This window comes from Camelus bactrianus, chromosome 11 (assembly GCF_048773025.1).
Source record: "Camelus bactrianus isolate YW-2024 breed Bactrian camel chromosome 11, ASM4877302v1, whole genome shotgun sequence".
NCBI classification, from domain to species: domain Eukaryota; kingdom Metazoa; phylum Chordata; class Mammalia; order Artiodactyla; family Camelidae; genus Camelus; species Camelus bactrianus.
In genome coordinates, this window is record NC_133549.1 from 40329986 (window position 1) to 40357802 (window position 27817).

The 27817-nt window shown below is 48.8% G+C and overlaps 2 protein-coding genes and 1 non-coding gene across 10 annotated transcripts; 1 reads left to right on the forward strand and 2 right to left on the reverse strand.

The window, feature by feature from the left end:
• Positions 1-2872: 2872 nt before the first annotated feature.
• NOLC1 (nucleolar and coiled-body phosphoprotein 1) lies at positions 2873-11136 on the reverse strand. 2 transcript variants are annotated; one of them, XM_010971000.3, is made up of 13 exons: positions 10963-11136; positions 8988-9043; positions 8735-8871; positions 8509-8642; positions 7844-8009; positions 7023-7138; positions 6759-6897; positions 6313-6441; positions 6010-6120; positions 5280-5921; positions 5001-5107; positions 4751-4843; positions 2873-4579 (listed from the first exon to the last, which is right to left on the reverse strand). In XM_010971000.3, exons 1-13 carry the CDS (start codon positions 11080-11082, stop codon positions 4421-4423), a joined length of 2109 nt encoding a protein of 702 aa, XP_010969302.1. In that variant the 5' UTR covers positions 11083-11136; the 3' UTR covers positions 2873-4420. The 2 variants fall into 2 exon arrangements, with proteins under 2 accessions (XP_010969302.1, XP_045363434.1); XM_045507478.2 differs by having other exon boundaries at positions 8735-8874.
• Positions 11137-12541: 1405 nt separating this feature from the next.
• Positions 12542-27744, reverse strand: PPRC1 (PPARG related coactivator 1). 7 transcript variants are annotated; one of them, XM_074373722.1, is made up of 14 exons: positions 27633-27744; positions 22746-22934; positions 22030-22179; positions 21809-21910; positions 18787-21691; positions 18433-18486; positions 17547-17604; positions 16693-16763; positions 15008-15731; positions 13901-14050; positions 13725-13791; positions 13482-13603; positions 13084-13235; positions 12542-12796 (listed from the first exon to the last, which is right to left on the reverse strand). In XM_074373722.1, the coding sequence occupies exons 1-14, from the start codon at positions 27729-27731 to the stop codon at positions 12693-12695; spliced, it is 4947 nt and encodes a 1648-aa protein (XP_074229823.1). In that variant the 5' UTR covers positions 27732-27744; the 3' UTR covers positions 12542-12692. The 7 variants fall into 7 exon arrangements, with proteins under 7 accessions (XP_074229823.1, XP_074229822.1, XP_074229820.1 ...); XM_074373721.1 differs by lacking the exon at positions 27633-27744 and adding an exon at positions 26487-26696 and having other exon boundaries at positions 16693-16760; XM_074373719.1 differs by lacking the exon at positions 27633-27744 and adding an exon at positions 26487-26696.
• On the forward strand, positions 27603-27728 carry LOC123613163 (small nucleolar RNA SNORD22). The gene has a single exon (XR_006720513.1). It is a non-coding gene; the product is annotated as a small nucleolar RNA SNORD22 (small nucleolar RNA).
• Positions 27745-27817: the final 73 nt, after the last annotated feature.

Sequence of the window (27817 nt, forward strand, 5' to 3'; positions counted from 1 at the left end):
GGGTGCTATTCTGGTCCCTGGAGACAGGACTCAGCACAGAGTATGGACTGTTCCCATATTTGACTTCCCCAACTAGACACTGAATTCTGAGGGAGTTCTATGGCTGGTAAAAAGTAGGCACTCAACCAAAGTTAAATACAGGTAGATCAATTTTTAGGGAGACCTGGACTCTTGTCTCAACATGCCACTAAGCTGCAGTTTTATCAACCATAAGCAATCATTTTAAACTCAGCTCTTTCCCCAGTGGTTCTCAACTAAGGGCAATTTTGCCTTTAAGGGGATGTTTTGCAGTATCTGGAGCCATTTTTGGTTGTCCAAACTGGAGGATGCTACTGGCATCTGGTGGGCAGAGGCCAGGGATGCTACAACACACAGTACAGTCTTCCACAACAAAGAATTATCTGGCCCCAAATGGCAATGGTATCAAGGTTGAGATACTCTGTGGTCTAGTTAATACCCACCTAACTGGGTTGGGTGGCAGTGAGGATATAACCAGTAAAACACAAACCCACAAAAGGGCATTGGTAAGTCAGCCTTGTATCCATGAAAGGTACACTGCAGAGGGGCATAAGCCATCATGTGTGCCATTCACGTAATGTGTGGATTTCATCAACAGTGCCAGAACCTATCAGCAGGTGGGAATTCAGGTCGCTCACAAAACTAAAGTTTCTGGTAGGATCAATTCTGCGCATCAGTGTTTGGCATCACGAATGAAGGTGCTAAACCAACATCAAACATCCACACACAAAATAAAGTCCACTGCCTGGGTATAATCATTAACATTAACAGGATTCAAGCCTCTGTTGAAATGGCATGATGCACATCACAAGGGCACCAAGGAATGACATCTCCCAAAACCTCTTATTGTGCAAGTGGCAGCTTGGAGTGCTTACAGTGTGCTAGGGACTATACTAAGTGCTTTAGATAAATTCTCAGACCCTACAGCAGCCCTCTGGGTTGGTCAGATTTTACAGACATGAGAGAATACTCTCATTTTAAATGAGAAAGCAGACTCCTAGTAGATGCTGTTAGACAATCTGCTCAATTGCCTCACTTGTGTAACATGTCAGCTGCATATATGTAGCAGGTTCAGCTTTGCAAGGCCTAAGGGAAACGGAGATCTGTTAAATTTAAAAAGTAAATAAGACTGGGAAGGGTTATGTTTATAAAATGCAAAAGAAAAAACAAGTCATAGCTTTAAACAATAAATAGGAAGCTTAAAATTTGTCTACTTTAAGGAGAAAAGTTAATGGGTGTATATTATATCCCATTTTAAGATGAAAATGCCTGAAAACCAAATATTTGCAACCTATGATTCAGGGCAAATCTCTTTAATGTATCAAGAGCACTTAGTTATCATAGAAAAAGATAAATAATTTAAATGAAATAGGGGACAGCATTGGTCACATTTCATAGAAAAGAAAATACAGATGTCTAAATATGTAAGAGAAATCCAAAATAAAACAAAATGGATAAATAGAATGTGGTATATACATACAATGGAATTATTATGCAGCCTTGAAAAGGGAAATCTTGCTACAACGTACATGGTTAAACCTTGAGGACATTATGTTAAGTTAAATAAGCCAGTCACAGAAGGACCAATATTGTATGATTCCATTCATACAAATTACCTAAAATAGTCAAAATCACAGAGATCTGTTGCACAATGTCAACATACTTAATGCTATCGAACTATACACTTAAAGAGAGCATTTTCATTTACCCAAGTGGGAAAGACCAATTTGTTAAGTGTTGGCAACAGGGCAAGCAAAGAGGTGTCCTCATAAACTGTTGGTCGCTGGAACTGCAAATTGGTACAATGGTTTTGAAAGGCAATGATGAGCAAAATGTTAAATGCACATATGCTCTGACCCAACAATCACTTAGAATATTTATTAAAAATATTCACAAATACTCAATGTCTCATGTATAAAATATCCACTGTGGCACCATTCATAGCAAAATACTACCAGCAAAAAACCCAACCAGCTACCAATAAGGTTTAAATAACTTATGCTATTTCCATACAGAGGGGTACCACACAGTCCTTAAAAATGAGCCCCAGTTACAAAACACTGCATATAAACTACTCCATTCGTGTAAGAAGAAATGGGAGGAAGCTCATGGTAATACACAGAGAAGCTCTCTCTGGAAAGAGACACAAGAATCAAATCCCAGGGCTAAGATGAGATGGGAATTTTTCACTTTATACTGTTAGATTTAACAAGTACATTTGAAGATGGAAGCACGAGGGGAGGTAAGAAAAAAATTACTTCTTTTCAAATACTCTTTTAACAATTTTCAACTCTGGTTGCTCATTAGAATTATCTGAGAGCTTTAAAAATCCCAACTCCCAGACTCCACCAGAGCACACCAGTGTCTGACTGATTTGGTTGAGAGATGGGTCCCTGGGTATCAGTGTTTTTAATTAAGCTCCCCAGATAATTCTAATTTTCAGCCAGTGTTGTGAAACCACTGATTTAGGCCACGGATTAGCAAGCTGTAAAGGGCCAGATAGTAAATACTGTACACTCTGTGGCCACATAAAGCCTGTCATGTCAGTTTCCCTTTTTTTAAGCCCTTTAAAAAATATAAAAACCATTCTTAGCTTCTGAGCAATAAAAAAACAAGCCACAGGCTGGCTCTGGCCCACAGGCCATTTTGCCAACCCCCAATTTAGACTATGCAGAGGCTGGACTATTGCCTGGAAAAAGCACCATGGGACAAGGTATGGCCAAGAAGAGCCAGCAAGCTGCTACCAAGAAGGCTCCACAGTGAACTCACAAGTCTGGACCCCAAGGCCTCTAACTCAAGTTGTTCTGGTAGGAGGTAGGAGGGCTCTGGACTCACATTAATAAAACTCCCAAGACACATTATAAACCAGCCAGTTTATTATTTTGTAGTAAGATGTAGAACTTTTACCATGCAGACTGAATACCTCTGTCGGCATGAAGAGCACATTTTCTTCCTAGAGGCAGTTACATAGAAAACCAGGTTATCAGGTTACTTGGAACCCAAACAAGGGGAGGCTGATCTTCAGCTACACCTCATCCATAAAGCTAGAGCACTGCCCCATCACAGGGACAGCCCAGCCTCCAGAGAGCTCCTTAGACTCTTCCCTCCCCACCTTGCTCTGGCCAAGCAGTGCCAAAAGTAGTTGTCTCCTATAGCTTCACAATCAGCCTGCTTGGCCTAAGAGTCACATCTCTGCTCACTGGTTTTTACTGTTACTGACAGTTAAAGTTCTCAAGGGGGCACATCAGTTGCTCCCATGTACCAACTAAAAGACACAACAATCCTATTAGGATGCTCTCTCAACCACATTCAACTCAAGTTTTACCAGATAATATGCTTTGTGAAGTTTCTTCCCATCTCCATTAGCATATATATAGGTTACCTATAAATTCACCTAATCTAATTCCTACTGAGGACTGAGGTTTTTAACTATAGGTTTTCTTCTTCCTCTTTCTTCATCAGTGATTCCCAACCTTGTAGTAGTTAATGAAACTGTGTCACCACTGCTACCATGATAGAAATACCAAGTGATGTGTACTTTTCAGATTAATGTTATTTTGTCCTCTAAGATGTTTAAAAAAAAAAAAAAAAAAAAAGAGATGTAGTCCTCAATTTAGTACTCAACACTGTAAGTATTAAGGGTAAAGCCAGTCCAAAAAAGTCTTTGAAAAATAAAAAAGTTCACGCTTTCAAATTAAAAAACATGTATTGCAAACATTATGTAATAATAAAATTACAGAAAACAGAATATTCAGACTGACCCCAGGGCATTCACACCACACCAGAATTTTGCCTGCAAAACAGTAAATTTTACCCCCAAAAGTAGGTAAGTCCATGCTGGCTGAAAACTTCAGTACTAGACCCCATGAATGAGGTACATAGTTCATGCTTAACAGATATATACATTAACCATTCTTAACTGCCTCAGGGTAGCAGGGGTGAAATGTGGGCATGAGCACTCACATAGGCAGAATTCGCCACTTATAAAAACTCACACGTGACCTTTGCTGTGTCTTGGGCGGTAGCTTAAGATTTTCTCTGTGGGAACCCACCTTTGAAAATAACAAAACTCAATAGGAAATGATTTAATATAAAATATACAAATTTCTCAGTATGAGGACTTCCACAGAACAGAGAAGAGGGAACAACTAAGACAAAATTTTCTTTAAAAAGAGAACACTCCTTTCACCTTGTCCTTGCTACCCAACACTCAAAAACAAACCTGTACAACACCACGAACACAGAAAAGGACCTCAGAGGATGTTATGATGCAGTCTTCAGACCTAAACTGCTGTCTTCACCAAGACCCCCCCCCCCGCAACAGAGCTGGGGTTCCCAGGTCCACTGGGAAAAGTAAGTGGTCTCAGATGATCACCCCTGCTATGCCACGAACAGCCCCAGGTCATTCACTGTCAAACTTAATGGAATTCACTTGGACAGAGATGGAGCCTCCCCGATAGCTGCCCCGCTTCTTCTTGGTCTTCTCATGCCGGAAGGATTTGCCTTTGGTGAACTTTAGAACCTGATTGGCTCGCTCCCCCCAGTCTCCGGCTGCACCTCGCTGGTAAGCAGAGAAAGGTGGTTAGCACATAGGACAACACCAGGGACTGTCACTTTCTTCTCCCTGCTCCAGGCAACCCAAACCCAGAGAGCTTTCCACCTACCAGAACCAAAAGCTGTCCTCTCTCCTACCCAACCCTGCTCAAGAACGGTGCACACCCTCTCTCCTCACCTTGGCATCAAAGGAGTTGTCTGCCACTCGAGCATCCACCTCGATCTCCTCCTCCCTGACCCTTCGGAACGGGGAAGACACCCTTCTTTCTCCCTGGAGAAGAGTGAGGTAGAAAAAGATGAAGTGGCCACCTGACCTGTGTGCAGGCATAACCCTGTGCGCCAGGCCAGGCAAAGAGCTGTCAAGACGACTCAAGGTTTCCTTTTCTACTCTTAAGGCTGGTCCCTAAGAGGAAAATAAGACAACTTACTTTCTTCCTTTTAGGAAATGTGTTGGGGGTCTGGGGCTTTATTTTCTTGGCTGGAGGAGACTCTGCCTCCTTGCCTGCCTCATTTTGCTTCCGTTTCTTTCCTGAACCTATGAAACAAAAAGCCAGACTCAGATCAGTTTCCTGTTCCTCCCAGGTACCTACACCAAGGGCCTGCAACTGGAAGCCATTATGGGCCTCTGTGCCCTATCCCATCCCCCAAGAGTATAGCCCGTCCTGATTTGGGGGACAAACCAGGAGGCAGGTTCTTTGGATACAGACCTGGCTTAGAAACTGCCATTGCTGCCTTTTTCTTGTCCTCCTCCTCCCCGTTGCTGTCCCTGTTTGCTTTTCCATTCTGGGCAGCCAGTGCAGAGGTGCCATTGGCCTTGGGGGCTTGTGGTCTTGGAGTGCCCTTGCTCTTGGGCTTCTCCTCCTCCTCCTCACTGGAATCATCAGAGGAAGAACTGCTGCTGCTCTCGGCCTTTGCTTTCTTCGCAGAGGCTGGCTTGGAAAGGGCTATGGCTCCTGCTGCCTTCTGTGCCTTTTTTTTAGCTGCGGGTTTAGGCGTCTTCTCTTCCTCCTCTTCCTCACTGCTGGAGCTGTCCGAATCAGAGCTGCTGTCCCCACCACCCTGAGAGGCCTGCTTGGCAGGCAAAGATGGAGCTGCTTTGGCCATCACCTTGGACTTAGGGGTGGCTACAGTCTTCTTCATCTTCTCCTCCTCACTAGAACTGCTCTCCTCCTCGCTGGAGCTACTATCAGCCTTTCTGGTCAGAGGCTTCTGGCCACTGCCTGCAGGCTGCTTTGGAGTGGTGGCTGGCTTAGCTGTGGACTGCTTGGGAATGGCAGCTGGCTTACTTGCGGAATTCTTGGTGGTACTGACTGGCTTGGCAGGAGCTTCATCCTCAGAACTGTCTGAGTCTGGACAGGAAGAAGAGAATGAAAAGCTCCCCAAACCAGGCTGAGGAGAGCCCTTGAAGCTCCCACTGACGGCCTCCATACGCCTTACCTGAGCTGTCTGAAGAGCTCTCTGCTACCTTCTTTGCTGGAGCTGGTTTAGTGGTGGCTTTAGAGATGACTGCCTTAGCTGGGGGTTTCTTTTCTTCCTCAGAACTTGAATCTGGAGAGAACCTATGGCATCAGACTAGGTCCAGAGTCCTGACCCACCCAGGGGCAATAAAAGGAAGGATGCAAAGACCCACACAGAGCCTTAGCCCTGTCCCAATTCAGGAAAAAGCAGAAGAGGCAGAAGCATTGTCTTCCCTAGTCCTCATACACTCCCCAGACCCGCTTACCACAGCTGACAACTCACCAGACTCATCGCTGCTGTCCTCACTGCTCTCCACAGGCTGCGGCTTCTCTGCAGCTTTCTTGGGAGCCTGGGTTCCCAGAGACTTCTTGGGTGGGGGAACAGAAGGCGGGGGGACTGAACTATAGGGACCTGTTTAAAAGGGACAGCATGGTGGCTTTAAAATATGTCCATAAATTCTTTGATACCTCTCCCTTCTAGAAATGGAGCTTAACTCCCCGTCCCTTAAGCATGGGTTAGGATTAGTGACTCATTTCTAACAGAACATGGCAGAGATGATGGTGTGTTATTTCCAAGTCTAGATTATAAGAGGCAATGAGGCTTTCTCTGGGAGAAGCTAGCCATCATGCCACGTGGCTCTATGGAGAGGTCCACATGGGGACAGCAGAGGTCCTTCTGCAACTGGGCCTGGTTACAGTCGTGCAGCTTGACTCCCCATGTCCAGTCACCTGGTTTTTTCTTCACGGGTTTTTTCTTCTGCTCCTCCTCCTCCTCACTGGAGGAGTCCTCACTGCTGGAACTCTTCGGGGCCAGGGGGGCAGCTGCTTTCACTGGAGCCTTGGCCACAGCTTGCTTTTTAGGTATGGTCTGCATCACACAGAGAAAATTAATTGCCACAGAAACATGTTGACCCAATCAATCCTTGCCAGGAAAGGGAGACCCGCACCTCCGTCCCCTGCCCCCTCCTCCCTGGCAGAAGTCAAGGCTCAGACCTTCTTAGAGATGGCTGCTGCCTTCTCCTCCTCAGAGTCATCACTGCTACTGCTGCTGCTGCTGCTGCTGGCTGCTTTGCCATTGGCTACTTTAGGTGCTGCCCGAGCTGGTGAACCTAAGAAGAAAAAAGAAACTTTGTAAAGTGCACCTAGGTGTTAAACGGCCATAGAAACCTCTTTCCTATTAGCTCTGAACTTAGGAGTCTCTCACTTCTCTTGCCTTTGGAGCAGGTGTAAAGAAGGCTGTGGTTTACTGTACCAGAGGATAACTTTACTGCCCAATTTCAGTAACAAAGCTGTCTTAAAGAAAAAAATGATATGATGCAAATCATTTAAATATGCCCCCTGAAGTCTTTCACGCCAACTTTCACTGGTGCCAGAGAAGCTCCCACAAATCATAATCTAACCTTCATCACCAGAAAATTAATGAAGAAAGTAAAAATTCTCCTTTGTCCCATGGAAGATACAGGAGAAAAAATGGCAGTGAAGAACATAAAAAAAAACAGACATGTAGTCACAAGAGAATGGGATTTGTGCAAGTGTAAATGTCTATGAAATGTAACTCTAAAAATGCTAAAATGACACCATTCTTTAAAACATGTTTTCCCTTGTCAGACTATTTCTGTAGTTACTGGCCCCTAATTATGAAATGTCTTACTTGTTAGTGAAAAGTTAAAAAAAAACAAAAACAAAAGACACTAGTCAACACCTCTAATTCAGCAAGCAGTGCTACTGCACCACTGCACTGCATAAGCAATTTTCATACCAGTCCCCAAAGCAACCTGGTACCCGGCCTAGCCTCTCGGGAACAGAAACAGTACCTGGTTTGGCTGCTGCCTTAGCCTGAGCTTTAGCTGCCATGGGTGTTGTCTTTGGCTTCTGGTTCTTTGGAGCCTCATCCTCTGAGCTTGAGTCAGAATCAGAATCAGAGCTCTCAGCCTTCTTAGGAGGAGCTTTCACTGCTTTGGCTTGGGGTTTAACTCCCTTCTGTGAGAGAACCCACAATGAGGATAATCAGCAGGAGTTTCTGGGTACTCAAAGGGCATCCCAAGATAGAAGGCTTCCTAGGCACCTTCTTTTTCAGAGGCGAATGGAGCAGTAAGAGCAAGGGAAAGCTAAGCAGAATAGCATATAGAAAGGGCAACAAGCTCTTACTAATAAACAAAAAGTTCAGCCACTTAATTTGCTGGCCCTGTACCTCCCTAAGCTCCCAGGACCTGTCCACAAAACATACTTCTTCTTGGAGTCCTAGACAGTGTCCCAGAGAAACCCGATACTGCCAGGGAAGCAGAATGGACTGAATTTCCTCTAGATTCAGGGCCCAACTTCAACCTCACATATCCTTTCCAGACTTCATGCTTCTACATCTCTAAAAGACCTCATAATCATCTGTTGTCTGCCCACTACCATCAAGCTAAAAAAGCCAAGTTTATGTTTCTTCTTTCCATTCCCTTATGCAATCTCTCTCTTTCCCAAAGTTGCAAACCTGGATAGGCTTTTTCTTTTTGTCCTCCTCCTCATCACTGGATTCTTCACTGCTGCTACTGCTGCTGCTCTCTGATGTTTCAGCTGCAGCTTTTCCAGGATGCTGAGGCAGACTGATCCGCTTGGCAGGTACAGCTAAACAAAAGTAGGTCCCAGTAAGAACCAGCCATGTGGTATAGACAGGCTACAAATCCTTTCCTGGAACTAAAACTTCTGCTGGGCCTTACCAGCTTTCTTAGCTGGAGGCTCTTGGGCTTCTTCCTCCTCGCTGCTGTCCTCACTGCTGTCACTGGATGAAGTCTTCTTAGCTTTCTTAGTCACAGGTCCATTTGCCTGTAACTTCCGCTTTGGGGCCTTGGTGGACCTGCTGAGGTAGATTAGGCTAACCTCTGGGGGATCAGTACCTTCCCAAACCAAGGAACACAGCTCAGCCCATTTTGGGGGGGAGACAACAGCTACATTGGCACAGGGAAGACTTACTTAAGCCAAAAACTATAGATGTCCAAGAGGGAAGAGGCATTGGCATCCTGCTGGGTCTGTAAGAGAAACGAGAAAGAACAAGGTAAGAAAATTTTACCCTGGCTAGTCTATGAGAGTTCAGATTTTGTTATTCTCTCATTAAAAGTGACTTGCTTTATACCTGCTATACTTGGTAGAAATGTTACATTGCTGTAAGACTTTTCCTACTTGCATAAACTAGGAGAAAAATATTCTATTTATATATTTTCCAATTTTTGGTATCAAAAACTTGAGCTATTCCTGTAGTTTCTGGCACCATCTATCCCCTGCCTGTCAATCCTACTTATCAAAGCCTTTAAAAATGTACATTCCCTTTAGTCTAGCAGTGTATTATCCAGGAATTTATCCTTACCCATGAAACAAACATCTGTACAAGAGAATGTTTGCTACAACATGGTTTATAATACCAAATCATTGGAAATCAACCTCCAAGAGAAGATTAGTAAAACGCTATGTTACACGTTCAGTACAGAATTGCATTCAGCTACTAATTACACTGATACAGATTACAGGTTGGTGCCCCCCAAAATGGCAAGGCATTACAGTACACACAAGCACAGGCTCAGTTAGATGAATAGATGTGAAAGTCACCTCTGCCAGTTATTTCTGTGTGACCCTGAGCAAATCACTTAATCGTTCTGAGACTGTCCTCTTCCCTATAAGATAAGTAATACTACATAACTAATCTGTTGAGAGAATAAGAAATAATGCATATAAAGAGCTTAGCATCTGGAAACAGCATCTAGCCCTTAGTAAGGCCTCCATAAAGATTAGTTTTTGTCATATAAAAGATTCCTAATTCTAAAAGACCCAATTCCATCCAGCCAACTGTGGAAACACTCTCAGCAGCTTCTCTAACAATTCCATCATGAAATCAGTTGTACCAGACCACATGGCTTAAGGAAGTTCTTTCTGAGGCTGATCTAATTCTCTCCTTGTGCTGCCTGATTCTGCCACAAAGAACAAGCCTATCTTCTCAAAGACTAAGACTTCCAAGGACTACAACTCTACTCTACCGTCCCTGAGGGTGTTTTCCCATGAAGGCATGTCTGCTTTCCTTGAGATACAGATTCCAAACCTTTCACATTCCTGGTCATCTTACTTTTACAAGTTCTTGGAACTTCCTAAGTTACCATAACTAAGATAACAGCTTTCACTCACTGATGCTTCGTGAGCACCAGGCAATGGTATTGCCATTTTGTATGTATGATGTTACTGAAACACAAAAATTCTATAAAGTGGACGACGACATCCTCATAGGAGTAGAAACAGTTTCAGAGGCTAAGCAAGTGGCCCGGCCATAAGTTTTAAGTGGCAGAGGTTGTTCCCAAACCTAGACTTGTTTGATGGCAGAAGTCAAAGATCCAAGCCAACAGATATGCCGGCTTGGTAGGGCTATGATGCTCAATCCTGCTTCAGTATAATTAAAAGCAGAATCCTATCTCTCTACTCTGGTTCACTTTCTTCTTTACTAACGGAAATCTCAACCTTCGTTATTTCTAAAGCAATTTTACTTATCTTTGAGTCCCGGGTAAACTCGATTGAGAAGTAAGGTCAAGAACCGTTCTGCATCAGCAAACGTAAAGCCCAAGGATGGAACCAGGAGCCTCTAACATCTCCAGTGGGACTCGGCGCTCCCGCCTAGCCACACTCCGCCAGCCACGTGACCTAGGCCACGAGGGTCCCACGCTGCCGCCGCAGCACCGCTCACAAGAAAAAAGCAACAAGGCTCTGCGCTATGTAGTAAGACCTCGTGGAAGAAGAGATGCCGAGACTCCAGGCTTTTACCGGTCACCGCCGTGAGCTCGGCACAAAGGCCTGGCAGACACTGGGCTCGCGGACCCCACAGACCTCCCTACCCGCAAACCTAAGCATGCCAGAGCCGGCAGCCCTGTGCTCATCCCACCCCAGCCGGTGCCCCAAGTCTGGGACTCACAGCGCCGGTTGCCTTGGCGAACTTATTGGCCACATCCGAGAGCTGGTTATCGCGCAGAAAGCCGAGCACGAGGGGATACAGGTCGCTGGGAACCACGCGGCGCAAGCCGGCGTCCGCCATCCTCCGGGCAATACGCGTCACTACCGTCGCCGACGCACACGACTCAGGAACCCGGAACAGGAGTAGGGGCGGACCTGTGACGCCATCGCGCCGTGCGGGGCACCGCGGAAGAGGCGGGCACATTCCGCAGGGCAGTCCCGCCCCCACCTCGGAGGCCGGGTCAAGGCGGAATCTACAAACTCTTTCCGGTCTCACGAGTGTCGCCATCTTGGTAAGGGCGGGGCCCTGACGTCAGGGTTCACGCCCTCGGCGGTGGCGGGAAAACTCCGGCGTTCCTGCGCCCTGCCTTTCTACTGGAGCCACTTTTTCTCAGGGAAGCAGTCACCTGTGCCCCTGGGATTCGGATGTCGGAGGAATAAGTGGGCCGGCGAGCTCCACTGTCCTTGAACGCTGTAAACTTGGTCAGATCCCCCAACCTACCCCAATCGAGCTGCCAGTGGTTTCCCACCCTTCACCTTCACTGCCTCCAATACCCTGGGAGGCCCCTTCTCAAAATACCACCCACATCTCTGCACTCCCACCCCCATTACAGAGGATCCATAAAATCCTCACCACGGTAGTGGTGAGGTGTTAATCTTCAAAACTGCCCCTCCTTTAATCATGATTCACCCATAAGACAACCCATTCCACTCTCAGATAGCCTCAGGTCCGCTCCATGAAGAGAAAAGGGGTTGTGCACCAAACCTGAGTAGCAGCAGCAGTCTCTTCAAACCTATAATCCTGAAAACAACCCTTCTACCTACAGTTTACCATGAACTCTCCCTGTGGGAGAACTAGAAAACCTCCCAACTGCCTCCCCTTTTGCCTTTCTCAAAGTAGGCACTCCCCTCTCCTCTGTGTAACTCCCCCTCCCCCAAAGGTCTATCCACATGCATGCATCTATGCACCTGCTGGGTACCAAGCATTCTGTTCAAACTAATGTGGTCCATATACACACAAGCTGCAGTTTATTTTGGAACAAGTGTGAGCTTCCTCTGGGTCCTTGATATTAAAATTCCTTTCTGGACCAGTAGCATCAGCAACCCCTTGTTGGAGATACAGAATCTCAGGCCCTATGCCAGAAGTCAGAATCCGCATTTTAAACAGATCTCCAGATGATTCAAATGCCCTTTTAAAATCTGAGAAGCACTGCCCTAGATTACTGATTTCACTGACAACATTCTTGAGGAGCAAAGTTTCAAGTCCAAAAGAATTTTGCACCTGATCAATGAGGGGTTCTAAGAACTAAATGAGGTAAGCATGTCCCTGTTGTGTTCAGAGAGGAAAAGGGACTTTTCTAGTACTAGCTCCACAGAAGGAAGCACAGCAGCACTTGAGAGTTCTCTCTAATTTATGTTTATTAGTCTGCATAGTAACTTAGAGTTTCCAAACACTGGGGGAGCCCCATCCCTCTTACATGGGAATGTAAGTGACCGTGTTTCAATGCCTGTTATAAAAAACAAATAACCTTTAAAAAAAATCTGATTTAACACATTTTTATTTCACTTTTTTCCATTTCTTTATAAAACAGTCATCTCCTCACTAGCAGCTCTCTCCCCTAGAGTGGGGGAGGGGTGGAGGAGGTTGGGCACCTCCAAAGAAAAGGGGGATTGGGGGAGAAGGGCCCAGGGTTACCTCCTGAGGTTCTTCTGGGCCTGTTTCAACAATGTGTCAAAGTCAAGAGAATCAAATTTGCTCTTTACAGGAGCAGGGTCAAAGTCCTCCCGGTTGGAGTCTATAAAAGTAGAAAGAGACAAACATCAAGGTCCCCCGAGCACACTTCCCAACTTCAGGGTCTTCAAATGGCCCGCCACCTCCCATCCCAATAATGGATGGAGCTAAAATTGCCCGGATTTTAAGTCAAAAGACAGGAGGCCCCCCATTTTTCCTCTCATCCCACCCCTTAGGCTCTTCATCTGTCAGAGAAAGACAAGTCTGCCTACCTAATCTCCCTCTCAAAGGGCTGGGGACCCTTCCAGAAAGACGAAGTATACCAAAGGCACAGGGCCTCCCCCTACTCACCAAGATCAGAATAGCTTCTTTTGCAAAACTGCCTGCGGCCCCCAAAGCAGAGATCAAAGGGTTGCTCATCTGCCTGCCTCAGCTTGTGGCCACTCTCAATGGCTGCAAATGCCTCCTCCGCATAGCGGTAAGTGACGAAGCCATAGTTGTCACTGGTGGGGAGGGTGAGAAAGAGGCTGAGATGGCTATCTGGGCACATGCAATAGAGAAGAGATGGCTTCCAGGGTACAGTGAGGGACTGGGGTGGTTCTTCTCATTCCCCAAATGGCCAACCCTCTGTAGAAATGAAGAGTGTCCCACATAGCCCAGCACACCAGAGCAAGGGGGAAAAGACAAAAAAGCATCAAGGTAGATAAATGAGACAGAAAGGACATCCTGACCTTAGGGTCCAACCTTACCCTTGGACACGGAAGTGGATGGTGCACTCCTCAATCTCTCCAAAAACCGAAAACCTCTGTTTCAGCTCTGACCGAGTCATGCGTCCAGGTATCTTTCCAATGAAGACCACTCTTCTCTCTTCCTATGTTGTATCAAGGAAATTAACACACCATGATTCAGGGACACAACTGCAGATGGCTCTATGAGCTCATGGCTCAGGGACAAGCAAGCCCCCTCCTCCCAAGACCTGTTCCTCTACTCACTATTGCACGCTCCTTCTGCAGAACTCTCTGCCTTTGGTAATGGTCGTGTGAACGATAAGAACTGTACCTGACAAAGAGAAGGTGCTGTCAGTCCCCCAGACATAAGACAGCTCAAGTCTCAGAACTTGCAGGCACTTGCATCCCAGGTACACTGACTCCCTGGAAAACACACTCACCGCCGCCTCCTGTCACTTCTCCGGCGTGGGGATGGAGAGCGGGACCGGCTTCGGGAACTGGATGATGAGGATGAGGAAGAGGAAGAGGAAGATGAGGAAGAGGAAGAGGAAGAGCATCTTCGGGAACGTCCAGAGGAACTGCAACTGGACCTGGAGAACAAAGGGGCAGGCAGTAATGCTGGGAGGGGCACAGGTATATTCCATTTGCCTCACCTTGGCCCCAGCCCTGCCTCCGTCAGGAAGCTCAGGACCAAACGCAAAGCACAGCAGAAGAGGTCTAGAATTCTTCGCAGATGACCAAACTGAGAACCTTTTGAACTTTAGATGTTTTAGAGTGTTTTGGCACAGATCATATTTATTTTCAATTATGCAATTAAACATTGAAAAGTATTTAATAGATCAGAAAAGAAAAAAATGGAGATTCAGAGATAAAGGGCTGGGCCCCAGGTCTTACAGCTAGCTGGGATGTCAGGTCTGGGTCTTTGGGATCCTCCTTCCTTCACGTCTCATAAAAGTACTATCAACAGGGCATTAAGGGGAGGTGACTATGCTAGACCTGTGCTAGCAGCCATTTCTGAAAACAAGCTTCACCATCAAAAACCAAAAATTCATTGATTCAGTGGGAAAATTTGGGTCTATTACTGAGAAAAAAGTACTGCCAAACAGATGAGGCCATTGTGACACCCAAAGGAACTGTCCCAGACTCTTTTCTCAACAGATGATTAAAGGACTACCTGCCATTAACAACCCACTAGCCCACTGTCTCACATACCACCAGGAAGATACCATAAATGAGGATTGATACAGTATGCAAAGGAATCAACATGGTCAAGATCACACCCTAATGGTCTCCCCAAGGTAGGTCTCCAGAAATCAGGAGACCTCAGATATCCCAAAGTCCAACAGGGGACAGAAGCTATCTATCTTCTCACAGCTTACCTCCTTCAACAATCTAGAAAAGGGGGAGAAGACAAAAGCCAAAGACAGAAATAGAAGCCTCAGTGCCTGAAAGTATCCAACTCAATGTACAAAAGCTCTCAAAGTAAACCAGAGTAGAGTTTATGAACTTCCTAAGCAGAGAGGACCTAACAGGCCATCAGAGCTCACCTTCGCCACCTCTTGTGTGGGGGGGAGAGGGACCTGGACCGGGACCGGGATGAGGAAGACGACGATGAGGATGAGGAGGAAGATGCTTCGCTGGTCCGGTTGGACCCAGAGCTGACAGAACGGCTGCTGCGGCCACGGCGGCCCTGCCAGCCCTGGCCTGGGGGGCTGGCTGACCTGCAGGCTTTTCGATAACAGCGAACTGACTGCTGCTTGGCTGAGGGGTCAGGGGGAGTCCTAGTGTTCATGTCATTCCGGCAGGGTGAGGCCTCAGGGGACAGCAAGGCAGATGGGGCAAGGCAGGGGGCTGGAGGATCTGCCTGCTCATTGCTAGTCCTGTGATCAAGTGGCTCCTGGGAGGCAGCTGTGCATGGGGGCAGGGGGCTGGCTGGGCCCAGGGACAAGACGGGTTTGATGGTGATATCCTGATGGCGTTTGACGTTCCACCGGGAGCCCACCTCTGAAATGACTAGGGCCGGCGTCTTTTTTGGGGGGGTCCTGCTCCGGACACAATAGTCATGGTCCCCAGAGCCCACATGGACTGGACTAGGGCCATGGACCCCTTCTTGGAAGCGGGCTGCAGCTGGATGTTTGGCCTCTGTAACTCCTTCAGGCTTCAGGGTTCCCTCCTGGGCGGTGGACTTAGGAGATTTGGCTTTAGCCAGCAGTGAAACAGCAGCCAGGGGCTTCCATAACTGATGGGGAGGGGTAGCTGGAGGGGTGAGCCCTGTGAGGGGAGGGAGGATGGAGATAGCAGGATGAGATCCAATTCTACACTTCTGAACACTGTATACAGGCTCCAGAGACCCCGACTTCATCTCACAAAGTATGCTAACAATGGTCAACAGCCCAGCTTCTCCCACTGTTAGAACTACTCCTTTCCCTGTATTTCCCATCTTGGAGACCAGCAACAGAAACCCAACCAGCTAGGGTCCTCCTGACCCCCTCAACCTCTCACTGCCCAAACCTAGCTGGTGGCCAGGTCATGTCTGGTCTACCTCTCCATTCTTAGACCTACCCCCTGCACTGCCTGACTTCTAGGCTGCATCTTGCCTGGACTCATGTAATCACCTCCCAATAATCTCCTACCTTGGGCTTCACACCCATCCACCTGTCTTCTACATTCCTACTGGAAGGAACACCCAAAAACCAATCTGGTAAAGCTTTTTCAACTGCTTCTTCAATGTACACCATAAAGTCCAAAAAGCTTAGCATAGCATTCAAAGTTCCCATAACCTGACCTCCTACTTACCACTCCAGCTCTCTCTTACTTTAGCTCTGCCCACCACCCTGATCAGCCACTATACTCCACACAAAATGAACCACTGACAATTTCCCAAAAATATACCAGGCTAGGTTTGTTTCTTCAGTTCACTCAAGCTCTTTCATCTACCTAGAATGCCCCACCCCCTAAATCTACCTGAATGGTATCAGCGCTTTTCTCACGCCCCTGCCCTGACTGTCCCTCTTCATCTGACCTCACTATAATCCACACAGGCTTCTTTACAACCTCTTGATACTCAACATGCTCATTTGTTTACACATCTGCCCTGCAGAGTGTAAGAACCTCGAGGATGAGGATTAGATCTCTGTATCCCCAACACCTACACACACTTGGTGCAGAGTGGGCTCTACAAACATTTGCTGCATAAACTAATCAAAGGCAGAGATCCCCACCCTGAACCCACCTGCCACGTTGGCCAGTTCTGGGGCTTGTAACCGGTCTAGGGGCCTCTTCTCCTGGGGAGTGTCAACGCTGCTGGCGGGGGGGAAAAGGGAAAGCCTGGTTCATTGCCTCCTCGACATCTTGTACATCTGCTTTTCTCACAAAGCAACGGGGGAGACGTGGTGTGTGCAGAGAGGAATGAGGGGCACGAACTGCCCCTATCATTCTCCTCCAGTACAAAAGGGGTCTTAGTAACTGAACTGTATGTAGGCTGGGTATCAACTCAGCTCTGCCCAATTCCTAGAGGCAGGCTATGACCTTGAATGCCCCCCACTTCCTTCAAGCCAGGAGCCTCATGTGCCCAGCTCAAACCAACCCAAAATCTATGTGGAGGAAAATATGCTTAGCTTAACAGGATGGCGTACTATGAACATGAAAAATGAAAAAAGGCCTTTCAGTGCTGGAAGAATGGGGAAACAAGGAGGTCCAGGATGCCTGTGTCCTCCAAGGAGTCAGGGGAGCCCTAGCCATGAACATCTTCCCCCAGTTTTTCTTACACCATCACCAGTGTTGAGCAACCTTAAAGTTTGTTAAATAAAGGAAAGAAATCCCAAAAGGCATGACTTGCCAGAAGACAAAGGCATCACCATGTGGAATCAGCCAGAGGATGGTACTTACATATACATAGCCTCCTACCTTACCACCCAAGACAGTGCCCAGTAATGATGGGCTGAGCAGGGGGTGAGGGAACAGGGAAAGACTCTAGAGCTTACTAAACATCCCTGTAACAGAGGCATCCAGTTGACAGTCCTGGAGCGCCGGCCGGCTGCTGACCAACAGCTGTAGGGTAACTCGCTTATATGTCTCCATACTTACCCTGAGTTTCCTACAGCCAGGCTGTCAGCAGGAGCCGGGGGAGGGCACTCCTTTTTGGCTGAAAAGAAACCATACTAGTTAAAAGCCCAACTAGATTTCCATACTGAGGAGACGCAGAAGGGCTGGCTTTGAGACCCACAGGAGGAAAATCCACTTTGCCTACATTCTCCATTGGGCTCTCCCAAGAGAGATTCATTCTCTTCCAGTGGGTGCCCAGATGCTATTTTTAATCATCTTTCTGCTCAGAAACATCCACACTCCCACTGAATTTGAGATAAAGTCCAAACTTCTAAGCCTAGTATTCCAGGTTCTACATAACCCTCCTAACTTCCTAATTTTGTAACGTACTCTTGGATCTACACTTGTCATATTTTATATTTTGCCTTGTACTACAGATACCTGTTACCAATTCAGGAATCATTTCTGAAGATTTTCCTCCCTAATTAGACCATAACTCCCTGAGAAGAGGACACAGTATCCTCCACAGCACCTAGATCCATGCCTTGGACTGAAAAATAGAGCTATCAATTGCCTTCCAAATACACCACATGCAATCTTATATCTCTGCTTATATTCACCACACACACTCTCTGAATTCCTCTTTCAAGGCTCAGCTGAAGAGCTACTTCCCTCTATAAAAATGTCCTCAAATAACCCAACATACCTGGCTCTCATCTATCTACTTTTCATAGTTCTTGCCATGCTGTATCCACCACCCTCTCCCTGGCTTAGACTGTGTCATAGGTGGATCTTGTCTCCCCATGCCAATTAGGGGGCTGCTCTAAAGGCTGAGATCCCCCCCTCCCCCTGTTTAAGCAACTAGAGGGCAGGACCCAAAGGAAGTATCAACAAAAAGGTGTTGCAGCGAAGTGACCCGTTTCCTCACCTTCTGATTTCTCAAACTGCTCCAGCAGACTGGACAGGTCCGATGCCTCAATTCCTGTGGAAGCATACAACATAGGATTGGAAACCAGCCCCTGTCAACTGAGCACACAGGTCCCAGAAGTCCCAAATCATCTCACTTCTCCCCTTATACTCCCCCTGCCCACAGTACTCAGTAAACCAAGGAAGCAACACAAAGCAGGAAACAATCAAACAAATCCAGTCTTCCACCTTTCAAGAACTCTCCGAAGAAACCCAACAAAGGCCAGCTCCATCAAGGTGGTTTATCCTGGTCTGTGGCGGGCACTCCTCATACAACCCCCATGCCATTCTTCAAACTGAACCATGTGGCACTCACCAATCTCACTGATGAAAGCCTGCACCACATCCTCAGGACCCTGGGTACGGGGGTTAGGCCGGAAGGACAGTTTCCTTAGACGGGCTGGGTGGACAGCAGGCAGTTTGGTGGCAGTGCTCTGTCTTGATGCAGGTGTGAGAACAGCCTTGGCAACAGGAGATGGAGGCTTCTCCCTGGGCCTAGTCTCCTGGGTCTCAGGCTTTAGATTCTCTGATGCAGTTTCCTCAACAGATACACTCTCAGCAGACAGGCACGGTGAAGCCTTGATCGGAGGGCTGTGCACCGGGGAGGACACCTTGTGTTTCAGATGGGGAGATGCAGGCACTGGCTTGACCTCTACCTTGGTGGGCTCTATCTGTGGAGCTCCCTGACCAGCTGCCCCAAGACTGAGGGGAGGAGCCATTGGCACAGTTAGTACACTTTCAGGAGGGCCAGCTGGGATGCCACTGGGCTCCACCTTGGATGGAGGAATAGCTCTCCCAACAGAGGTTAGAGACAAAGGAGGTGGGGGAACAGGAGGCCAGAATGGAGGGTGTTGTAGCCCTGGGCCCCATCCCAAAGGCCCATAGGTACAGGTGGAGCTATAAGGTGGGACTGCGGCAGGAGGAGGTACCCAAGGCACATTACAAGTAGGGGGCACAGCATAGGCGCCAGGAGTACCAGACACTAGGGGCACTGTTGGCGGGGGTGGCAAGCAAGGATACCCAGAAGGGGACACAGGGGGATAACAAGGCCAGGGTGGTACAGGGCCATAGTGGGTATAGGGATCAGGTGGCACTGGCCCCATAGACATCGGAAGACTCGGAGGCTGCAAGGGTGGTGGGGGCACACTGGGGACCCCTTGCCCGTTTGAGGGAAGGGACAGCATAGGGGTCATGACCAGCCCACCTGAGGGAAAAGGCAGAGCAGTGGGCATTGTAGGGGGCATGGACTGCACGGTAGGAGGTGGAGGTCTTGCTGGCACTGGCATCTCTTGGGATGACACCTGCTCAGTGGGAGTTGAGGCCATAGGTTTGGTTGCAGGTGGCTCGGGATTAGGAGAAGCAGGAGAGGGACCCACAGGCACAAAGCAAGCCTCAGGAGGAGCCTCAGGGTTTCTCTGCAGAGCTGTCTTCTTGGCTGGGGCTGGCGGGATGACAAGACAAGGGATGTCTGCCAGCCCTGTGGGAGTCTCTGGGAGGCTGGGCCACTTCCCAGCTGGGGGCTGGGAGCTCCTCTCTTCTGCCTCTACTTGGCGCTGCTGCCTTCGTCGCCGGTACTCAGATAGGCTAAGAGGCCTAGGTCTAACCTCCTGGGTTATGGCACTGGTACCACATTCCCCCTTCAGAGGACCCACGACTTCTTTGACCTCAGGACTGATGGCCTTTGGGGGGTCTGAGGACTCTGACTCCAGGAGCTGGGGGGCTGGACTCCCCTGGGCTGATGATACTGCACCACGTCTGGGATCAGTTGGCCTAGACTTAACTAGTACAGGGTCAGCTGGAGCCAGGTCACTGGGAACAGAGTCAACTTGTACTGGGATAGTCAGAACAGGGTCAACCGAAGGCAAGTCATCTGAGATTGGGACAACCACTGCAGGGTCAATTGCTGCTGAGTCAGCCAGGACTGGGTCAATCAGCACTGGGTCAGCTGGGAGAGGGTCAACAAGCTCTGAGCTGGCTGAAGCAAGGTCAACCAATGCAGGAGCAACAGGTACAGGGTCAGCTAGAACAGGGTCAACTGCAGTAGGATCAGCTTCAACAGAGTCAAGTGGCATGGGGTCAGCTTGAGCAGATTCAACCAAGAGATGGGCTGAAACAGGGTCGGCTTGGATGGGGTCAACCAGGTTGGGGTAGAGGTCTGGCGGACCTTCTTGAGCAGGACTAGCTTGTCCAGCACTACTCTCCAAGTTCCCAGAGCTAGGCTTCTCCAAGACAGCTGCCCAGGCCCGAGCCCAAGCCCGGGGTTTCCCTCTACCACAGGAAGGTCCAACCCCTCTCTGAAGGTCCTCCTGAGGCAACTTGCCTGCCTGAGAGGTCACCTCTGTAACCACTGTAGACTGCCCACGAGAGGCTGACCTCAGCCTCCGGGCATAGCTTTCTGCACAGGCAGCTGGCTGCTCCTTGTTCTTCTTCCTCCTGCCCTTTCGAGCTCTCTGGGAACTCAGCGTTGCATTGGCTGGTGGGTTCTGAGGCCCCTTGGGTGCCACTGGCTCCATGACCTCCCTGGGCTCCAACAAGCAGGCCGACTGCAGCTTTTCCTTTGAGTCCAGTGACAACCCCTCTTTCTCAGGGCAGAGGGCTTCCTTGGGCACAGCAGCCTCTGTCTCTGCCTCTAGTGTAGGCATGAGCAGCTGCAAGGCTGAACTGGCCTCTAGGGAGTCATCAAGGAGCACAGGCTGAGGTCCAGCAGGGATCTGTCGCACTACAACTGGTATTTCCAGGTCATTGCCAGCTGTGGCTGCCTGGCCCACAATCTCCAGCACCACACAATCCTCAGGCAGCGTCAGGTCATCCGGCTGCTCCTGAAGCTCATCCTCAAGTGCTGTCAGGTGGGTGAGGTTGGGCAGGCAATATGGGTGCATAGCCCGCACCAGCTCACTCAGGGAGGAGATGCTCTCATCACCAGCTGCCTGCACTGCCATCTCTGCTGTTGCTGTTTTATCTTCCTCCTCGGGACAGGCCAGGTGCATGGGGAAGTCTGGGATGCTGCTCACAGAGTTGTTGAGCTCCCCAGCAAGCAACTCACTGCTGAAGCCAGCCACCTCCTCCTCCTCTTCCCCATCACTACGCTGCTGGGGAGGAGGGGACTGGCCCCAGCGGGGTCTTGATCTTGGGGGTCTCCAGCTAGGAAGCTTGGGGGAGGAGGTCTCCAAGAAGGAAGGTGGAGAGAAGTCCCAAGGGGGATCTGTGAGAGACATCTCAACCTACAAGAGAGAAGGGAAGCTGCAAAAGGAGTTTTCTCCAGGAACATATTTTTCCAGACCTGTCCCCACATGCTCCTCCCCGCTGGGAGTCCATGAGGCTCCCTAGGTCAGGCTTACCCCATTCATTCTACTACTGCCTGTGCTGGAGCCCAGTGGATCAGCTGGGGTGATGAGGTCACGTTCTGGGGGTGTCCGAGAGAGACTGAGCAGCCTGTGTAGCTAAAGGGAGAAAAAGACCTGAAATCAGTTTGTGCTTCTGAGCTACGTGAGTGGGCCCACATACGTAGTTCTAACCCTTGCATAAACCACACATCCCCTTCCCCTGGTCCCACACTTACAGAGGAGCCCTCCCGAGGTGACACAAGCAGCTCTGAGTCAGGAATGCTGTCAAACGGAGACAGGTTCTCGGAATCTGCATTGTCCAAGATCTCTGTGAGAGCTGTGAGCAGCGACACTTCATTCTGGTCCTCCAGAGATAATCTGCTCTGCTTAGGAAAGACAACAGGAAGGTCCTACCAACATCCCTAATGATGTACTGGGCTACTGAGGACAGGATGCGAAGAGAATCAGAATCCCAGACTCAGTTCAGCTCAATTTGCCAGAGAAAGATTTGAGTACCAGGAGGCATGGGTTCCAATCTCATTTACTACCATCCAACACCTCTCTAGTGTCAACAGAGGCCTGTCAAAACTGAATCTCAAGCTTACATTTCACACTCCCTCCACCCTCAGGTAAGATGTGGGATGCTCAGCAGACAACCCTTGGCTAAGCCAGAGTTGGACTCAAAACAAAGTTTAGGACTCTCAGGACATGTAAGTCAGGGGCCCAGGAAGGGGAAAAAAGCCTTGCGCTATAGTCTAAGCCTGCCAGGGTATCGTTTTACATGGGACATGGGACGTGGCTGGCAGTCTGCAGCCCAACTCTCACTTAGAAATGAAAACATACTTCAGTGATTCAGGTTGGGTATCTAGAAGTCAAGGTTCTGGGAGAGCAGAGCCACTGAACCATAGCCAAAGCTCCTGCCTGAAGACCTCCAAGCCCAGCCCTAGCTCACCTCTCCAAGGCTACCAAAATCCTCGATGAGGGAGATGAGGGAGGCATCCATGTAACTGTGCATGGTCCCCAACAGTGTCCCATCCTGCAGTATCAGCTCCTCCATCTCCAGGTCCTTGTCCCTCAAGCAGGGGCCCAGCCGAGACAGACTGACAAAGCCAGAATCATCCCCCTCCTCATGTAGCAGCACCTGGGGCAAAGGTGGGAAGGTCAGAAAGGTGTGGTGAAGGCTGCAGGGCATGCACCCTCTGGGGCAGCTGATTGACATGCTCTGTAAACCAGGTACCCAGCCCTCCACCAATGACCTTGGAGTCGGCAGGGGCCCCACCATAGCCAAACCTCTGGACTTGCTGAGAAGAGGTAAGTACAGCCTATAAGCCAAAGCCCCAACCAGATGACAGTGTTTTTGCCCACCTTCTGAGTGAAAAAAGGTTTAGACTCAGGCTTTCCCAACCCATGCTCTCTTCACACCCCTGAATTCATTTTTTGTACCACTCACTTCTCTGGCAATCACATCCTGCCCTCTCCCCACCCTATGACATTCCTTGCATCATTACTAAAACTGGATTCCAAGTACCTCTGGGGGCAAATCACCCTTTGTACTCTATTAGTTTATATTCTTCTTGGTTCTTGGAAGGGTTTAAACTGAGCTTACGCTTCCTGGTTATCCATGATGCCTGGCACAGTGTATCAGAGTATACACAGTTGATATTCACACTTATTTCAGACTTTTATCTTGAAGGTCCTACAGTGTGCACCCAACCTCTCAAAGGTAGTACCAAGGGAAAAGTCTCTTCCCTATCCCTACTAGGTTAGAGCAAAAGAAGAGAAAGCTTGATTCTGTGGATGGAAAAGCCCCACCCCAACTCTTCCCTAAGAACTAGCAACATCTTCAGCCTTGTCAGGCAGGGAGCCACCCGCCCAGGACTGTCAAGAGTGTGGGCGTGGGCAGGGCCAAAAGTGGCTGTAAGGGCTGGCAAGGCCAGAGGCCAGAGTACCAGAGTACCTCCACGACAAGAAACTACAGATGATGCAAAGATCAAAGAGGAGCAAACACGGACAAGCCAGTCTCCCCTCTCCTTTGGTAGCAAAAGGAAAACTCTGTACCTTTTCCAAAAGAAAAAAAGCAACAGATGTGACTACACCCCCTACCATCCTCACCAAGCTGAGGAGTTACAATGCCCAAGGAGAGGAAAAGATAGATAGGGACACTTTAGGAGGCCAGGCCTGGAGACGAAGTGCAAGGTGGCAGGTTTTAGCCACTAACTCCTCCCAGGCCTTCATAATCCTGTAATTATAACCAGCTGCTGAATAGCACCTGGCTCAGCAAACACTCCTAAGTGAGCAAGGAAGCTGCATCTTGACTTGCCCTGCCACCTACCTGACCCAGCCACTAGGCCAGAATCTTAAGACAATACCCAGCTCTACGAACTACTCATCACCACCTCTATCACGTAGGTATTGGAGCCCCAGTGAGAGACACCCTGCTCTTCACCTGACCTCACCCATCCTACAAACAGCACAGCTCCCAGAGTACCAAGATCATCTAGGGGCCAAGCCCATGCTAAAAATGAGCCAGCCACCAGCATCTTTAACAACCTCCCAACTGGCTTTCCCACATCCAGTGTGTCCTGCAGTGTTCAAAACCAGCCACAAACTAAAACAAAAAACAAAAAAACACACACATTTTGATCACTTTTTGAGACCCTCCCTCATCCTCTCCAAGGGCATCTTCCTGCTCTCAGCATTAGTTCTAAAGTCCTTAAATGGCTTACAGTGGTCCTGATATTTTCCTCCAGATTCTTCCCTAACGCGTCTTCTCTCAACACTCTGCATATCTCTATATACAGTAGCCACACAGCTTTCTCCAGTAAGTCATGTTCTCTCCTACCTTGAGGCTTTCACGTACTATTTCCTCTGACAAAATTCTCCCCTGCCCCCACCACACAGTCTTAGTTTAAAATGTTCCTTTCCAGACCTGCAAAATAGATTACTACTGCTGATTATATAATCCCAAATAGGCACTTTCCTTTTGTCCCACTCATCATTAGTTACTGTCTGTGTATCCTGATAAAAACATAAGATCCTGGAGGACAGGGACCCTGTGTGGTTTACCACAGTATCCCTTGTGTCTGAAAATAATGGAATCTCAATAAATAGCTGGTTGACTAGCTTCCACACGCTCATCATTGTGTGTATGTTTGTGGTGAACAACCTTGCCATGAGATCCTCTCCAACCCCAAATGATCATCTAACTTGGATTACAGCTGGATCATGGATACTTCCTGCCTCTCCCCATAAGGGTGGGCAGCACTAGCCCTAGAAGATGGGGCCTCTGAGAAAAAAAGAGAAGGGTAGGGGGGCCTGGAATGGCCTGCTAGAACTGACATTATGGACAGCCTGCAGCCCAACTCCCACCTAGAGACAAGAAGGAAAAAAAGCGTTCGAGGACTCAGCTTAATTGCTTAAGAGAGATAACAGCTCAGACTAAGTCTTGCCCACCACCACTCTGGGTGGGAACTTTTAAGAAGCCCTGGTGAGAAGTGGGAAGATAACACTTTTAAATATGGGGAACTGAAGGCCAAGAAAAAAAGATTACAGAAAAAAAAATCCCCTCCTCATTCAATAAATTTTCGGCTAGTGTTGAATAGTTCTCAAATCACCTCCAACTCTTCCCCTCCCCAGCAAAAATTCCAGAAAAATTTAAACACAGATCATCTCAATTTGTATGTCAGTTCAAAGAAGGCCTTAGCTGCCTCCTCAAAAGAGATGGAGGAAGAACTGAGGACAGAGAGGATTCCCTTTCCCTTATTTAAGCCTGTCCCACGTACATGTTGACACTCCTCATACCCTTTGAATCACGAATGAGACAGGTCTGCAGGCAACCAAAACGCCAGTGCCCGTGACTCACAACGCACCCCGAGCCGGTCAGACAGAAGCCGCCACAAGCTCACTCCACAGCCCTTCATATTCAGCTTTTTACCCTCCCCAACACACTCCGCCATCCGCAGGGAATAGACGACCCGCACATCTGGAAAGTCCTTCACCACCCACTGTCGAGAGGCGACGCGGATCAAAGCAGGAGGAAAAAAACTCCAAGGCTCTGGGCAAAGTTGAGTCCACCTTCCTTCCCACCCAGGGGCCCCCAACCCAGATCGGAGATGGCGGGACCGGCTGAGACACACCCAGTTCCCGGCAGTGCGGCTCCAGCGCGGATACCAGACGCCGGGCAGCCTGGAGCGGGAGCCACGTGGACATCCCCTCCCCGCCCCCACGTGGACCCGCGGGCCACCCCCTCCAAGCCCAACCCACGTGGGTGCCGGAGCCGCCTAGAGGGGGAGGGGAAGCAGACAAGTTCTCCCGGCAAAACCGCTCCCCCCAACCCCACGTGGCTCCGAAAAGGCACTGCGGCGCGGGGCTAGGAGCACCCCAACTCGGCATCCTTAGAGAGGGATCTTAGTCTTCTACTCCAAGTCCGAATCCCTGACCCCCACCCCCACCACGGACCATGTTTCCGACACCTGGCTCTGCACCTCTGGCGTTCGGGAGAAATGGCTATAAGGACTGCGCCTCCACCTGCATCCCCCTAGCAAACGACCCAGGTCCGCTCGGCCCAACCCGTCTCCCACAGTCACCCGGCATCGACTCCCGAGCGCTTCTTCCCTTTCCTGTGGCGTCCACGTGTCACCGCCCGGCACACGCCGCTTTGCTGGCAGCCGTGGGCCGCCAGCCAGTCTCTTACCTGCTCCCCGCCGCTTACAGAGCCTACAGTGCCATACGGCGCTTGGCTGCGACTCCCCCAACTGCTGCCGCGCACCCCACCGCCTGGGTCGGGGCCGGGGCCCCCACTCAGAGGCGGCGCGACTCCGTCTCTCCGTCCCCGGCGCGCCGCCATCTTGGCCCCTCAACACCCAGCGCAGCTCTGATCGCCGGCGCCGCCTCGCCCTGCCGATTGTGCGACGGGACCTACAACTCCCGAAAGACACCGCAAGACTACGGATCCCAGAAGACCCAGCGGCGATACCCACTTGCACCCGGAAAGAGGGCTCTTGCCTCGCAAGGAAGCCTGGGAATAGTAGTCTCATTAAGCTGACCCCGAGTGGCACGTGCTATCGGTATACTGTAATGCAGTTTTGTGTTTCGCGGGGGAACCTAGTTGGGGAGAGCGAGGTAACAGGCGAGTTAACATTTGCGCATCTTTTAATTTTCCTAATTTGTCCAATTGTCGGAACACCCTCTTTGTCTTATGTTTTACCTGCTGTACATACCTTTCACCTTAGTTCAAGTGGGCCTGTGTTTTGAAATAGCACCCCCTCGTGGGCACTCGCACTCCAGGAGCTAAGCCTCACCTAATACACTGCGGCATTACTGTGAGTTTAACCTTAAACACCGCATTCTCGGTGTCTCTCTGAAATCCACGTTGGCGTCTCATTACCAAATTTATTTCTTGCTGCTGCACATCATCTTGCTGTCTTGCAAAGACAACAGGTGTTCTCCTGCCTTTGTTTTTCTGTCTGGAATGCTTGAACCTGGAAACATCTTTCATCCCCTGTTTTATCCAGGAAAGCCTTTTGGGTCGTCCCAGCCAATCATGATCCTGCTCTGTGTTTCTACAGTCCGTCACTATCTCTATAATTTACTCATTTGCTTTTTAGAAGCTACTTCGTATTATTGTTTTCCTATTTTTTTGTAAAGGTTTGTACTACAAAAGTTTAGAAATCATTTCAAAAGGTACAAAACTATTTAAGTAAAAAATATAGTTGGCCTACAAATTCCAGTTCTGCTCTCCAGATTTAACCCTTGTTAACTTTGGTGCGTATTCATCCACGCTTTTTCTATGCATATAAAAATGTATAGATTCCAGTGAAGAAACAATCACATGTCTTACCTCTTGTCCTTGTCCCAGAGCCTGTAAAGGTGAACCCACTGGGGTTGGCTGGAGGAGAAGTGGAAAGTTTGTTCCAGAAGGAACTGTCTGAAGGATCATAAGGATTTCTAAACATGGGAAGGGGAGGAATAAATAATTCGTTAACATATCAGTTGTAAATTTTTTTCCAGGTCTGAAGAAAGAAC

Bases quoted from the DNA above. Each gene is read 5' to 3' on its own strand.
- NOLC1 (XM_045507478.2), bottom strand. From the start codon at position 11,082: ATGGCGGACGCCGGCTTGCGCCGCGTGGTTCCCAGCGACCTGTATCCC. The intron at 9,044-10,962 runs GTGAGTCCCAGA...TTTCTCTTACAG, and splicing joins TCGCCAAGGCAACCGGCGCT to ACCCAGCAGGATGCCAATGC. The intron at 5,922-6,009 runs GTAAGGCGTATG...CTTCCTGTCCAG, and splicing joins GAGCTCTTCAGACAGCTCAG to ACTCAGACAGTTCTGAGGAT.
- PPRC1 (XM_074373719.1), bottom strand. From the start codon at position 26,639: ATGGCGGCGCGCCGGGGACGGAGAGACGGAGTCGCGCCGCCTCTGAGT. The intron at 17,605-18,432 runs GTGAGGAAACGG...GTTTCTTTTCAG, and splicing joins GCAGTTTGAGAAATCAGAAG to CCAAAAAGGAGTGCCCTCCC. The intron at 13,792-13,900 runs GTGAGTGTGTTT...TCTCTTTGTCAG, and splicing joins AGAAGTGACAGGAGGCGGCG to GTACAGTTCTTATCGTTCAC.